Source organism: Motacilla alba, chromosome 24 (assembly GCF_015832195.1).
Source record: "Motacilla alba alba isolate MOTALB_02 chromosome 24, Motacilla_alba_V1.0_pri, whole genome shotgun sequence".
NCBI lineage: Eukaryota > Metazoa > Chordata > Aves > Passeriformes > Motacillidae > Motacilla > Motacilla alba.
The window spans coordinates 6,140,145-6,155,235 of NC_052039.1; the positions used below are offsets into that span (position 1 = coordinate 6,140,145).

At 51.4% G+C, this 15,091-nt stretch overlaps 1 protein-coding gene across 3 annotated transcripts; it reads left to right on the forward strand.

The window, feature by feature from the left end:
• Positions 1–836: 836 nt before the first annotated feature.
• Positions 837–14,990, forward strand: TTC12 (tetratricopeptide repeat domain 12). Of its 3 annotated transcripts, XM_038161688.1 has the most exons (21): positions 837–1,009; positions 1,570–1,727; positions 1,982–2,012; positions 2,502–2,579; positions 2,929–3,050; positions 3,515–3,574; positions 3,892–3,963; positions 4,319–4,379; positions 4,464–4,652; positions 5,439–5,505; positions 6,180–6,268; positions 6,809–6,974; positions 7,675–7,767; positions 7,940–8,003; positions 9,440–9,574; positions 10,163–10,285; positions 10,453–10,521; positions 11,213–11,314; positions 12,244–12,343; positions 13,851–14,076; positions 14,855–14,990. In XM_038161688.1, the coding sequence occupies exons 1-21, from the start codon at positions 946–948 to the stop codon at positions 14,928–14,930; spliced, it is 2,145 nt and encodes a 714-aa protein (XP_038017616.1). In that variant the 5' UTR covers positions 837–945; the 3' UTR covers positions 14,931–14,990. The 3 variants fall into 3 exon arrangements, with proteins under 3 accessions (XP_038017616.1, XP_038017614.1, XP_038017615.1); XM_038161686.1 differs by lacking the exon at positions 837–1,009 and having other exon boundaries at positions 1,122–1,727; XM_038161687.1 differs by lacking the exons at positions 837–1,009; positions 2,929–3,050 and having other exon boundaries at positions 1,667–1,727; positions 14,855–14,930.
• The last annotated feature ends 101 nt before the right edge of the window (positions 14,991–15,091 follow it).

Here is a 15,091-nt window from a genome sequence, read left to right on the forward strand (position 1 = left end):
TCCTGCAAGGAAAAGGGACATGCCGGGTGCTCCTACAAGGAAAAGGGATATGCTCGTTGTTCCTACAAGGAAAAGAGATATGCCGGGTGCTCCTACAAGGAGAAGGGGTATCCTGTGTGCTCCTACAAGGAAAAGGGGAATGCGGAATGCCCATCCCGGGCTGAGCTGTGCCGGGTTGGTGCCGGGGATGGCATCCCGGGCAGCGCAGCTCCGCGGTGCTCGGGCTCCCTGCGGTGGCCGACAGCTTCCATCGCCGCCGCCTGGCAGAGCCCGCGAGCCGTTCAGGGAGAGGAATCCCAGTCTGGCACAGAAATCGGGACGAGCTTCGGGCCGGCCATCGGCAGGAATTTCCCCATGGACACGTTTAACCATCGGCAGGAGCTGCCCGGGAGGTTGGGGTGCCCGTCCCTGGGGGTGTCCGGGGAGGCCCGGCCGTGGCACCCGGAGCTCCGGGTGGGGACAAGCTGGGGCCGGGCCCAGGGAGCGCTGGGCGCTGCCGGAGCTCCTTCCCACCCGGGATAATCCCGGGATTCCGAGCCGGGGGTCGCGGCCGGGCCCCGCCGCTTTCCCGCCAAATTACCGCTTCATTTACATAGCCGCGCCCGTTTAATTTGAATAACGGCGGCTCTTCTCATTTACATAACTCCGCCCTTCATTTGCATCGCCACGCCCACCCGCGGGTGCCGCGTCAGGCGCGTTGCCCTGGCAACGGCGCCGCGGGTTCGAGCCCGGCCCCGGCGGCCCTCGGTGTCCCCTCGGTGTGCCCCTCGGTGTCCCTTCTGTGTCCCTTCTGTGTCCCTTCTCTGTCTCCTCGGTGTTCCCTCGGTGTCCCTTCTCTGTCCTCTCGGTGTCCCCCCGGTGCCCCCCGGTGTCCCTCGGTGTCCCTTCTCTGTCCCCCCGGTGTCCCCTCGGTGTCCCCTCGGTGTCCCCCGGTGTCCCCCGGCCATGCTGCGCGACGAGGACACCGAGGCGGATTTCCAGCGCTTCCTGCGCCGCGTGGACGATGTCAGTGAGTGGCCGGAGGGGCGCGGGGACAGCGCTGGGACAGCGCGGGGACAGGGAAGGGACAGCGCGGGGACAGCGCGGGGCAGGGGAGGAGCGGGGCCGCGGAAGGCGCAGCAGCGGTGGGAAGGGGCAAATGGCGCTGTGCCCCTCGCCAGCTCGGTTCAGTCGGTGTTCGCCGCCGAGCGGCTCTGGGGGGGCTCGGGGGGGTCTCGCCTGTAGCTGGGATGCTGAGAGGAGCCGCTGGCTCCTGTGGAGCTCATGGATGTGGGCAGAAAGTGCAGCTGGCTCCTGCAAGTGACAGGAAATCCACCCTGGGACCGTTCTGATGATCCGAAGGCCAACGCTGGAGCATCCCGGTCTCTGGGAGGGGTGCCTGCCCGTGGGACTGGGTGGGTTTAAGGTGTTTTTCACCCCAAACCACTCTGGAATTCTGTGGTTTTATGGTAAAAGCCATCCTGGTCAGCGCTGCCTTCAGAGCAGGTGCCACCCCAACTCCTGGCGCTTCCCCGTCTGAAGTCCTGTGTGTATGTGTGTTTTATTTGGGGTTTTTATGTGACTTTTTAGCCAATTTGCTGCAAGGCCTGAAGTCCCCAGACTCGGCTGTGCAGGAAAAAGCCATTGCTGAGACAGAGAAAAGGCTCCGAGAGCAAGAGGCCAGCAGGGAGGAGGAGGAGGAGGAGGAGAGCAGGACCACGGTGAACAGAACCCTCATCAACACTTCTGTAAGGGCCTTTCCCTCTGAAATTAAAGCTGGGCTCAGTCCAGCTCCTGCCTCGTTAAAGGCACAGATGGGAAGCTCCCAGGAGTGCCAGAATTTACCAGCTCCCTGCCATCCTTTGGTTAAATGTCACACTGGTGCTCCCGCTGGCTCGGGCTGGGGGTTTGAGACGCCCCAGGCACTTTGTGCCGCCCAGCCCGGTGTCCCCGAGCTGCTGTGGCTTTCCCCAAACCATCGTTTGTGTTTCTGTTCCTCCAGGGCACAGCGAGGGCGCAGGCAGCAGATGCAGGTAGGACGCTGCTCCCCTCGGTCTGTCCCAGCTCTGAAAGCAGTTCCAGCAGGGATGGAGTTCACGCAGGAGCTGATTCCACCCCTGCCAAAGTCCAAGCTGGCTTTCCCTGGTGTCTTCAACCCGGATTCAGTCAGATCTAGGAGCACGCCCAAGGTCTCAGCAGCATGGCTGTGCTTCTCACAGGCTGGGGCCTTGTTCTCTTCTGGCTCCTCATCTTTTTACACTTTTTATTGTGAATTTCAAAGCAAAGCTGTTTGTTTGGCCCTGGAGAGGAGCAGGGCAGGTGTGCAGGTCCTCAGGGGTGGCACCCTGTCTGTGACAGCTTGTCAGCCACTTCCCCTTTCATTGCTGAAGCAGCCCCTTAGTGTTTGCTTTTATTCAGAAACGACTCAGAAGTACCCTAGGAATTATTGGTTTTTCCCTGTTTTAATGAAGTTTGCTCTTTTTTTCCTCCCCTGAAATGCCCCCAACCCCGCTGGCTGGAAGATGGCTTCCTGGCAGCTCTGGAGAAGGACGCCAAGGCACGAGCCCAGCGCAGGAGGAGGAACGAGCAGCTGGCAAACGGTGACTGCTGGGGCAGGCTCTTCTCCAGAAACCTCCTGCCAGGGCTGAGGGGGCTCAGCCGGGCTGGGCTGAGCCCGGCAAGGCTCCCCTGCCCTGGGTCAGGGCTCCTCAGAGCTGCTGCTGCTGGTTCTCTGCGTGACCTCCTGGCGGTTTGGGATGGAGGGAGGGCAGGGGAACTCTCAGGTTTCCCTCTGGAAGGGGAATAATGGAAATAATGGCAGGGCTGGAGTGCTGGGGCTGTTCCAGCGGGAGAGAGCGGCCTCTGCCTGCTCAGTGCCACTGGGGGAATGAAATCAATGGAATATTGATGGACTTTACTGCTGCTCTCAACGCACTGTGCTGCTCTCAGCCCTGAAGGAGCAGGGCAATGAAGCCTTCAGGGCAGGAGACTTTGCCCTGGCCATCCAGAGGTACTCCGAGGGGCTGGAGAAGCTGAGGGACAAGCAGGAGCTCTACACAAACAGGGCCCAGGTCAGTGGCAGGGAAGGAGCCACTTGTGGCTGGGTTTTGTGGGGCTGTGCCAGGGTGAAACCCCAAAACCTCGTTCTGTTACACCCCCTGCGTGTGGTGAAGCCCTGCTCCTGCAGAGCCAGTGGGGGAAAATCCTTCCAATTCCCAGTTTGATTCAAGTAATCTGATTTTTTTTATTATTAATGCTTTTCCAGGAGTCACTTCGATAACTGCAGAGTGAAATATTTGCTTTGCAGCCTCTGTGTGTTTGTGTGCGTGTGCACAATTCCATTAAAGTGATTCTAAATTGGAAGATCCAGGGGGATGGCAGACAAGAATGGGAATTACCCTGCAAAATCAGTGGCCGGGCCCATCAGCAGCCTCATTTTATTCTTTTTAATTAGCCAGTGTTTGTGCAACAGCGAGCAGGAATTGTTTAAAGGATTCTAATCCTTCTGCCCGGACTTTTTTTGTGTTTATTTCAGGCCTACCTGAAGCTCCATGAGTATGAGAAAGCCATCAGTGACTGCGAGTGGGCATTAAAGGTAATTCCAGAATTGCCAAGTGGAAAAGACCCCTAAAATCAGCATTATTTACAGAAATCAGTATTTTTGACTCAAATGAACTCAAATAATCACCTTTTGGAAACCCTGCTTTCCACCCTCACCTCAAGCCTGTGTTTCTTGGGTGCCTGGGGGCATTAATTCAGCATGAAAACTTTAGCCACCACTAATAAATGGTATCAATACCCTAATCTTTGCTTTGGGCAGCTCTAATAATTAATCAGAACGCTGGAAAAAAAATATCGAAAGGCTGAAACGTTCTAAAGACGTAACTGATAACAATTTCTGCTTTAACTCAGTGCAATAAGAGCTGCCTTAAAGCCTATTTCCTCCTGGGGAAGGCTCACCTGGCCCTGCAGCACTTCTCTGAGGTAAGCTGGCTGAATTCTGGGGCCAGGAGTTCTGGGGTTTGTTCTGCTGTGCTGGGTGAGAGGGGCAGAGTTTCCTGCCACGCCTCAGTTTCTGTTTTCTGCCGGAGCTCTGATTTTTTGCCCCCTGGGTTTTGCTGGGAAATTCCCTTTGAATTTCTGTGCAGCAGCAGGCAGATGTAGGGGCTGAGAATATTTGACTCTTTCGAGAGTTTTCACACCTGTGTCCCCAGAAATGCTGCTTTTCACATTAATTAAGGACTGTGGCCCCACGAACCTTCGGGATGCGACTGGGATCTCATTGATCCCACTGATTCCTGTTTCCACCTGAACTGAGAGCCCTTTCTGTCCCCCTCAGGCCAGGCAGTGCTATGAGAAGATGCTGCAGATCGACCCCCAGAAGGAAAACCTCGTTAAAGGTGAGAAAGAAATCTTCTCCCCCTTGTTCCCCGCTGAGGAGGGAGCAGAATTCCCCTGCCACGCTCGTCCCTGTGTCCCCCCAGCGTGTGTCAGCGAGGCCAGGCTGGAGGAGAAGAGGCTGCGGGAGGAGCAGAGGGCACAGAGGGAGCTCCAGGCTGGCAGTGGCGCCGCTCTGCCCGTCCAGGAATTGCTGCAGAGCATCAGCAGCCCTGGCCACGACATCCCCTACTACACAGGGGCCGCCAGGCTGCTGGCAGGAGCTGTGAACAGCCGTGAGTGTTCGGGGCAAAACCTTCATTTCAACTGGTAACGCTGGGGGGTGGAAGCCTGTCACTGCAGGACGGGAAACAGCACAAGGGGGACTCGCTGCTGTTCCCCAGGTTAAAAAAAAAAGGGCATTTATTTTCTGACTCCAGCATTTAGGGATTTCCAGAAGTGGCAGTGCCACCTCTCCACAGCAACAGTCCATCAAATTTCTCCTCTTCCACACAAGAATGCAAAGCAATGAGTTATTTACATGAAGTGTGAGAGGGAGTTTGTTACGAGAATGTTTGTTACAGAAGGCTCAGAAAATCTTAAAAAATCAGGGTGACACAGCCCAGGCAGAGGAGGGCAGGGGAGCAGTTCTTAAAGGAGCACAGTAACTGCTCCTGGATTTAAACAATTTAAAACACAGAACTGGCAGTGCTGGGTATTTCAGCGTGGCCACTGGGTGTTTGCAGCAATTTTAGACTCAGACTGATGCTGCAGCTGAGCTGCTGAGCGTCCTTAGGGATTGGGGTCTCATTTGGTTATAAATATTTGTAATTCTCTGTTAAAGCCCCCTGAGTTACAAAGCCACTTTTGTGTTTCAGCCTTCCTGAACAATCTTTCACTTGAAACCAACAGCACCAGGCATGAACCAGAGCAATTTTCACCTTCAGAACCTCTCCTGCTTCATTCCTCCCTGGTTTTTCCCCAGAGCTGCTGCTGCAGTGACCTTTTCTTTTAGCACTGGCCAGGAAGAGCAGGAGCCTGCCTGGCTGTCACAGCTGAGCTGTTTGTCTCCGCTCTTCCAGGCATTGGGCAAACGTTCTTCAGGACAAACAATGGCTTCAGTATCCTCAGGAACGAGACTGTCAGAGGGTGAGAGCTCCCAGGGGGCCCCTCCAGCCCGGGGAAATGGCAATATTGTTCTCAAGAAACAGAATCACCTCTTGAAATGCAGATGAACTGATCAGAGGAGGATGTAACCCCAGATTTTAGTGTCTGAATGGGGGGACTTGTACCTGCCTCTGACACAAACAGTGCTGCCTCAGATGCAGGGAGGAGAACCCTTGGATTGCTGTCGTGTCTGCTCTTTCTGGGCAGTTATCCTATCCCTGGTGGTGAGAGCAGGGAGGAGAATCCTTGGATTGCTGTCGTGGCTGCTCTTTCTGGGCAGTTATCCTATCCCTGGTGGTGAGAGCAGGGAGGAGAACCCTTGGATTGCTGTCGTGGCTGCTCTTTCTGGGCAGTTATCCTATCCCTGGTGGTGAGAGCAGGCTTGCAGAAATAATCTGAGTAGAAAAGAACATCTGAGGGCTCCGGCTGCACCCCCTGGAGCTGGGCACCAGGGAATATTTGGGTGCTCCTGGCACCTGCAGCCTGGGGCTTTTTAGGCTCCATATTTTATTTAGGCTTTTTAGTTCATCCATATTTTGGGTGGTGGCTGCAGACAGACCTGAGGGGCGAAGCAAGTCCAAATTCCCATTCCCTGGATATTTCCCGTGGTTTGATCCCCCCTTTGCTCTGTTCACAAGCTGACTTTTCTCACCCAGGGCCTTCTGTGCAGAGAGCAGAAGCCCTGCTGAGGAGGAGCTCTGCGTTTCCCTTCTCCTCCTGTGGCGAGCTGCCTGTGCTGGGAATGGTAAAGCCCCGGAATCCCCCTGATCCCCGTTCCTGTCAGATTCCTTTGGCATTGCTGGGCTGGGGCTGGGCACGGCCACCCCTCTCCCAGAGCATCCATCCAGACGTGGCTGGAGCCAAGTTTTGAGGCGCTGGGTGCAGCCAGCATTTTGGCAGGGTGAAATTTCCACTCTCGGAGCATTTCCAATCCACCCAAGGGGGGGGAAGTAAATTCCCTGTGATTTTTGCTGCTCTTAAGATAAAGCCACTTGCACAATTTTCTCTGTTTTAAGCAGTTACACCTGCAAAAAGCAGAGTTTTGCAGAAGAGAAGGCTGAATTACTTTGGAATTATCAATCAATAGTGCTTGGGCAGGCACCTGCCTCTGTTTTTAGGGAATACCCACGTGGGTGAGAAATGGGCTGGGAAAGTGGAAATGCAGAATATTGTGTCGACTTGTGGGGTTCAGCCGTTTAAATAAAATATTCATGCTGAAAAAATAAAATAAATGACATGAGGAAGCCAGTGAGTGACACTGCAGAGATTTTCTCTCTCCTTGCAGAGGAAAATCAGCGTCTCCTGCTGGCCCAGCCCGAGGTGGGTGCCCAGCTGCCAGAGCTGCTCTCCTGTGGCACTGCCCAGATCCAGAGGGAGACCTTGGCGCTGATCTCTCTCTACTCTGAGCACGAGAATGGCCGGAGGCTGCTGGGCAGGCAGGACCTGAGCAGGTGAGCAGCACCAGGAAAAGGTCCTGGCAGGGCTCAGAGCTGCCCAGCTCCAGGGGAAAGGAGGCTCAGGGGTGCCCTCGTCACTCTGCAACTCCTGAAAGCTGCCTGTGCTCAGCTGGGCTGGGCTCTGTCTGCAGGCTCTGACAGAACCAGAGCACACAGCCTCGAGCTGCACCAAGGGAAACACAGGCTGGAGAGCAGGAAGAAGGTTTTTCCAGAAAGGTGATGAAGCTCTGGAATGGCTGCCTGGGGAGGTGCTGGAGTCACCATCCCTGGGCGTGTTTAACCCAGCCTGGATGTGGCACTGGGTTTAGTTGAGCTGTTGGGGCTGGGTTGGACTCGATGACCTTGAAGGTCTCTTCCAACCCAGAGATTCTGAGAACTCTGTGAATTCTGTGATTCTGGGAATTTTGGGAATGCCCGGGGACCGGGGAGGTGGTGGAGTCGCCATCCCTGGTGTGGCACTGGGTGCCAGGGTTTAGTTGAGCTCTTGGGGCTGGGTTGGGCTCGATGACCTTGAAGGTCTCTCCCAACCCAGTGATTCTGTGATTCTGTGGATTCTGTAAATTCTGTGAATTTGGGGGGACTTCAAATACCAACAACCTGAAAAACCAGAATTTTGATCTTTAATGATTAAACCAAGGCTGACACCAATTTTGTTGGTTTTTTTGTGTTTTTTTTATTTTTATTTTAACACCAGATGGCTGCAGATTTTGATGGCATTTGTCAAGTGCACTGATGCAAGGGCTGATAGTGCCATGAACATCCTGTCTGACTTAAGTGGGGAGAAAAGGTAATTTATTTCAATTCCTCCTTCATTTCTCTCAATCTGTGAGTTGTGTGAAACAGCCAGGGACAGGCTGCTGGCCACCTCTGCTGAGAGCTAACTGAGGTTTTTCCATTGCTCTTCTCTTGCCTTCAGCTGTGGTTTTTGGCTAAAACTTTGGTTTTTTATCCCCCAACAGGTTCCAAACCCAGTGTCGGGCCATGTTTTCCACGGCTGTTTTACCTTTATTCACCCAGTTGCTGGTAGGGAAGATCTGATTTTGTATTTCATTTATTTTTGTGCAGCATGTCCTGTGCCTGCTCTGTGGGTGTAAGAAACTGAGTTTTGTCAGGAAAATGTTCTTTTCTCCCATATTTTGTCCTACACATCCCTAGTTTAATATTCAGTATGACCTCCGGCCTCGGTTGCAGATTCTCACTGATAATTTCACCTTCATCTTTGAGTTTTGCTCTTCTTGCTGGGACTTTAATCCCCTGGCAGCAGCCTGGTCTGGCTTGGGTGGTGATTTTTGCCTTCTGATCTGAGGGATCAGGGTGAGGAGATGACTTTGGGTGCTGAGGTGAAGAATCTCTTTCCCGGGCATCCTTTATCCCACAGCAAATCTGAAATGTTTCAATTTAAACCTGTCCCGAGGAAGGGGGAGGATTGGTTCTGCTGGGCAGTAAAACAATCCAATCTCTCCAAATGAGCAGCAAGACAATAATTCCATAACTTCCGCATTGCTCGTGGCTCTTCTTGCTGGAATTCCAGCTGCAGCAGCTGCTCCGTGCCCCCAGGAGGGACTGCAGGAAATGTTCACACTCGGGGATGAGGGGACACAAAATCCCCTTTCCTCAGAGCTCATAAAAAACAGCAGGAGGTCAAGTGAAAACTGGGGAAACCTGCAAACCTTGGCGTTGTATTTGTGGGGCAGGGAGGAATGATGGATCTGACTCTGTGTTCTTAGGAGACTAATTTATTATTTTATGATCTATATTATATTAAAGAATGCTAAACTAAACTATACCAAAGAATAGAGAAAGGATGCAGACAGAAGGCTAAAAGATAATAATGAAAACTCGTGACTCTCTCCAGAGCCCCGACACAGCCTGGCACTGACTGGTCAAAGAGTCAAAACAATTCACAGAAACCAATGAAACAATCACCTGTGGGTAACAATCCCCAAACACATTCCACAGCAGCAAAACACAGGAGAAGCAATGAGATAAAATTGTTTTCCTTTTTCTCTGCGGCTTCTCAGCTTCCCAGGAGAGAAATCCTGGCCAAGGGGATTTTTCCAGAGAATCTGACAGTGACACCTTGGGCAGCTGGGGTTTAGCAGAGGGCTCCTGGAGTGCCAGAGGGGTGACACACACACACAGATGTGCTGTTTGCTGGTTCTGTGTTGATTCTGCCTTGAAGATAAAATGAAAACGAGGGAAAACTGCAAACCCTGGGCAGCTCCAGAGAGCTCCTGGAGTGCCAGAGGGGCGGCGCACACACACAGATGTGCTGTTTGCTGGTTCTGTGTTGATTCTGCCTTGAAGATAAAATGAAAATGAGGGAAAACTGCAAACCCCAGGCAGCTGGGGTTTAGCAGAGAGCTCCTGGAGTGCCAGAGGGGCGGCGCACACACACAGATGTGCTGTGTGCTGCTCTTTGGGGCTGACCCTGCCTCTCCTCGCTGTGTTGTTTGCAGGTGTGTGCCAGGCAGGAGCAGCAGGCAGCCCTGGCCCGTGCCCTGGCCGTGCTGGGCAGCCTCTGTGCAGATGTGGTGCTGCGGGCACAGCTGGCTCAGAGCAGGGAGTGCTGGCAGGCCTGCCTGGAGCTGCTGGTAAAGGAACCTGGGGGTGTTCCCTCGCAGCCCTGAGCCCCTTCCTCCTGCTGGGATTTTGGGGGGCAGAGCTGCCCCACCTCAGCTGTGTCCCTTCAAAGCAGCCCCTTCCTGCTGGAAGCTTCTTCTGTGGCCTCAGGTCAAATAAGACCTTGTGGGTCTCTGCTCCTCAGCACAGAGAGGTTAAAATTCTAGTTGAAAATTCTTCAGCACAGAAAGTTTGAAATTCTTCAGCACAGAAAGTTTAAAATTCTAGTTTAATATTCTTCAGCACAGAAAGTTTGAAATTCTAGTTTGAAATTCTTCAGCACAGAGAGTTTGAAATTCTAGCATTCCAACACCTTCCAGGCGAGGCTGTGCTGTGAGCACAGTCCCCAGATCCTGAAGCTTCAGGGGGTCAGGAGGGAACTTTGTGACATCCCAAACATCCCAAGTTTGGGGGGTGCAGCTTTGGGTCCCCAACACGTGGGTTGGTGTCACAGAGTGGCCTCAGCTCTGCTTCCCCCAGAGCTTTTCCTCCCCCTGGAGCTGCCCCAGGAGGCTGAGGAAGGGCCTGGGAGCTGATTTTCCTGCCCTGCTGTGTCTCAGGACGGGTGCCCTGATGCCAGCCCTGGTGCCAGCCCTGGTGCCAGCCCTGGGTACCAGCAGTGTGTGTTTGCAGCGCTGGGGCTGATGATGAACCTGCTGCTGGAATCCAATGGCACCATCCAGGTAAGCAACAACTGGGAATTAAAAAAAAAAAAAAAAAAAAATTACAGTGTTGCAGGTTGTTTTTAAGGGGAGTTTTCCCTGTGTTTCCCCCTGTGATTTCCCCTAAGTTTTCCCTGACTTTTCCCTGTGTTTTCCCCATTTTCCCCATTTTCCCCTGTGTTTTCCAGGACTTTGCTGTGCCCATCAGTGGCAGGTGCCTGGCTCTGCTCAACCATCAGGACGGAAGGATTGTCACAGTAAGTCCCCAACAGAAGCTGGGTTTGGGGCTCTCCTGAGCTCTTCAGAGCCACCTTCTGCCCTGTGCAGGAGGCTTTGAAGCCTAAAACACTCCTAAGAGCAATAAAGAAATTATAAACCACTTTTATATTCATTTTATATGGTTTGATGCAAGAGGTTCTCAAGGTTCTCTTGCTAAGAGAAGATTTCAGTGTGGAACCCTTTAGAAATCAGCAGAGCAATTTGGGGTTCAGCTGTTTCCCTTTGTCCTTCCTGTGGGAATTACAGTCGTGCCCCTGGGAATGGGGTGGGACTGCAGGGAGAGCAGCTCCTGCAGGCAGGGCCAGGTGGGGGCTCTGAGTCCCTTCCCTGCGCTCCCAGCTCCTGTTCTCACCTGTTTTACCTCCCTCAGTGCTGGCTGCTCTCTGCCAGGAGTTTGTATTTTTATTTTTTAATGAATGATCACCCAGGGTCCCAATTTGGGCTCCTCTCCCCCTGAGCTGAAGCTCTGCTGTGCTCGGTTTCCAAAATAACCACATCCTAAAGCTGTTCTTTGTTAGATTCTGCAATTCTGGGATTTCCTTCATTCCTGTGAATTTCTCCTTCCAGCCCTTTAATTACTTCAGTTTTACCATGCAGGAAACAAACCAATTAAGCTGCCTGGACCGATAAAAGTTTGGTTTTGCTTCTCTCTCCTCTCCCCTGGTTTAGAGAGCCACGGGCGTGCTGAGCCGTGCGCTGGCAGCGTCGCCCTCAGCCGTGGAGGAGGTGCTCAGAGGAGGAGTGGTGAAGAAAATGCTGAAATTCCTGAAAGTAAATCCAGCTTGCTTTATTTCTGCCTGCACTGAACCCCAAGCAAATCTGCCTCCCCCTGCCTTGATCCTCCTTGCCCTGGAGGCTGTGTCTGCATCCTTGTCCAGTGTACCAGTGCTCCCAGGCTTCACTTCAAATGTTTAAAAAATTCTTCATTCTAATTCTTCTTTAATGTTTTTCTTTATTTTTTATTTTAATTTTTTTTCTTTGTTGTTCTGAAATTTTTAGTTCTTAATTCTAATTCTTCTTTAATATTTTCTTTTTTTAATTTAATTTTTTCCTTTAATTCTTCTTAATTTTTTCATTCTTAATCCTAATTCTTCATTAATTTTTTCTTTTAATTTTTGCTTTTAATTTTTTTCCTTTTATTTTTTCCCTTTAATTCTTTCTTAATTTTTTTCATTCTTAATTATAATTCTTCTGAATTTTTTCTCTTTTTTTCTTTTAATTTTATCCTTATAATTTTTTTCTATAATTCTTTCTTCTTACTTTTTTTTTTCATTCTTAATTATAATTCTTCTGAATTTTTTCTTTATTTTTAAAATTTTTTCTTATATTTTTTTCTATAATTCTTTCTTCTTCTTTTTCATTCTTAATTCTCATTGTTCTGTAATTTTTTCCCAACTTTTGCTCTGTATCTGTGGGTTTTTATGGGTTTTTTATGGTTTTTTTAATGGGTTTCCCAACATTTGCTCTATACCAGCGGGTTTTTATGCACATCAAGCTAGCCTGGAAAAAAAATCTGTGCCACGGGGCTCTGCCAGGGGGAGTTGATTTGAAAAGGATTGGCCCGCAGAGAGCCAGGGGGTGTTGAGTGTTTACTGGCAGCAGTTAAATGCGATTGATGTCACTCTCAGCCCGTGGTGAGCGCCCTGGGACGGGTCCCACACGGGGTGGGCTCTGTTCGCTCAGCGGCTCCATCCCCTCAGGCTGGGGGGCAGCTCACGGCCGGCTACGCCATCAGGACCCTTTCCATCTGCACCAGGAGCAGCCGGAGAGCTCAGCAGGAGCTGCTGGAGGGCGACAGACGTAAGTGAAAAAGGATATTAAAAACAAAACAAAACACAAAAAAAAAAAACCCGACCTGAAGAATTCCCTCCTGGATTTATCTGATAGATCATAGAATCACAGAATCCTAGGATGGTTTGGGTGGAAAGGGACCTAAAAGATCATCCAGTGCCACCCCCTGCCATGGGCAAGGACACCTTCCACTATCCCAGGTTGCTCCAAGCCCCGTCCAGCCTGGCCTTGGGCACTGCCAGGGACCCAGGATCTGGATCAGGATCAGAAAGGGCTGATGAGAAAGGAAGGGAGTGGACCCACAGCATAAACTCATCTGTCCAATTGGCAGAATATCACTTGATGGCCTCTTGAGCTGTTGGGGAGCACATCAGTCCCGTTATGGAGTGTTTCACTTGATCTGCTGTTGGTTGGGGTGAGCTGGAGAGGACAGCCTTCCCCACTTTTCACCTGAGTGGAATCACTCATTCCCTATTCCTGTAACCCTGATTGTCCCCTTAGAATAACCCCTGATTCCAGGGCGGGGGGCTGCTGGTGGTGCCCTCCCTGGGGGGGTGGCCTGGCACTGGAGCCAGCAGCAGCTGGGGACAGCTGTTCCAGCTGTTCTTGCCGCAGCAGCATCTCTGCTGTAGGGCAGGTAACGCGGCACCTCCGGCTCCTGTGAGAGACCTCTGGGCAGGAGGAGCTGAGGCAGCTCCTGGTGCTGAAAGGCCATGAAATCCCCCTGCTCCTCCAGCTTTCCCGGGGAAACAGCACCAGAGTCACTCCCTGCAGCCAGCAGGGAACAGCTGGAACAGCTGGAACAGCACAGGGAACAGCTGGAACAGCACAGGGAACAGCTGGAGCAGCTGGAGAGCTCCGGCTGTGTCTAACAGAGGTTTCCCCCCTGCCAGGGTTGCAGGTGCTGCTGAGGCTGCTGCAGCCAGCAGGGAACAGCTGGCACAGCTGGAGCAGCACAAGGAACAGCTGGCACAGCTGGAGCAGCCCTGGCTGGGTCTAACAGAGGTTCCCCCCCCAGCAGGGCTGCAGGTGCTGCTGCGGCTGCTGCAGCCAGCAGGGAACAGCTGGCACAGCACAGGGAACAGCTGGCACAGCTGGAGCAGCCCTGGCTGTGTCTCACAGAGCTTTCCCCCCCCGGCAGGGCTCCGGGTGCTGCTGCGGCTGCTGCAGCCAGCAGGGAACAGCTGGAGCAGCACAGGGAACAGCTGGCACAGCTGGCACAGCTGGAGCAGCCCTGGCTGTGTCTAACAGAGGTTCCCCCCCCCCGGCAGGGCTCCAGGTGCTGCTGCAGCCAGCAGGGAACAGCTGGCACAGCACAGGGAACAGCTGGCACAGCTGGCGCAGCTGGAGCAGCCCTGGCTGTGTCTCACAGAGCTTTCCCCCCCGCAGGGCTCCGGGTGCTGCTGCGGCTGCTGCAGCCAGCAGGGAACAGCTGGCACAGCTGGAACAGCACAGGGAACAGCTGGCACAGCTGGAGCAGCCCCGGCTGTGTCTCACAGAGCTTTCCCCCCCGCAGGGCTCCGGGTGCTGCTGCGGCTGCTGCAGGCGGGCGATGAGCAGGCGGTGGGCAATGCCGCTTTCTGCCTCGGCCAGTGCCTGCTGCTGCCCGGCGCCGCCTCCTCCCTGCTGGGCTCGCCCGCGCTGCGCCTGCTGCTCGGGCTGGCGGCGGCCGAGGCCCGCGGCTCCTCGGTGCGCCGCAACTCGGCCATTGCCCTGGGCAGGCTCTGCGCGGCCGAGCCGAGGTGAGCCCCCAAAGTCCCTTTTTTAATTTCCCTTTTCTGTTCTCGAGTGATAATCCCTGAGAAACCAAGCGGGGTGAGCCAAATCTAGAGCTGTGATATAAATTTCTATAAAAATATATAAAAATATATATAAATTTATGCAATATATACATTTACTTATAAAAATTATATCGTATATTGATAATACTATAACATTATATATACTGTTATATATATAGTTATATATAATTATATTATAATAGAATATTATAATTATAGTCTAATATTATATTATATTACATTATATTATATTATATATAACATATATATTATATACAATATTATTTATTAATTTTATATAGTATGTTATTATAAGATTCTATATATAATTACATAATATGTAAAATTATATTATTTGTATTATATCATATTACATTATATTATAATATATTATAATATATTCTTAATATTATATTAATATAATATGTCTATACTAATTTTATTCATACCATTTATTTATATACATTTATCTTTATAAATTAATACAAATATTTATAAGGTCTATAAATTTATATAAATAGTCCATGAATTTGATTTCCTTCCTCCAGCCAGAATTCTATTTTATATAAATATATCATAGCTATAAAAGAGATAAATTTTATTTTATATGGAATATATTGCAACATTTATAGCAATAAACACCCCTGAAAGCTTGGGCAGAGCCGTGAGAGCTTGTAACTTTAATTTCAGTCACCAAACTTTCATTTTAGTCAGCAGCTGTCCCCTGTTGTCTCTGCAGGCACCTCCATCAGCTGAGGAAGCTCAATGGCCTGGCCGTCCTGAACTCCTGCATGAAACTGGTGCACAGCAGCTGAGCTGCCCTCACCTCACTGCTCTGCACTTCTCTTTGCTGTAATAAAATTCACTCAAAGCACATCGACTTGTCAGTGGCTTTTTTGGGGTGCTTTTGGTCCCCCACAGAAGGCAGAGAAACAAAGCCAGGAGGGAGGAGTGAATTTATGATCTCAGCTCCCGG

Coding starts and splice junctions, on each gene's coding strand:
- TTC12 (XM_038161686.1), top strand. CDS start 1,446: ATGGTAAAAGCCATCCTGGTCAGCGCTGCCTTCAGAGCAGGTGCCACC. Junction 2,013..2,501: donor GGCGCAGGCAGCAGATGCAG/GTAGGACGCTGC, acceptor GCTGGCTGGAAG/ATGGCTTCCTGGCAGCTCTG. Junction 5,506..6,179: donor AGGAACGAGACTGTCAGAGG/GTGAGAGCTCCC, acceptor TTTCTCACCCAG/GGCCTTCTGTGCAGAGAGCA.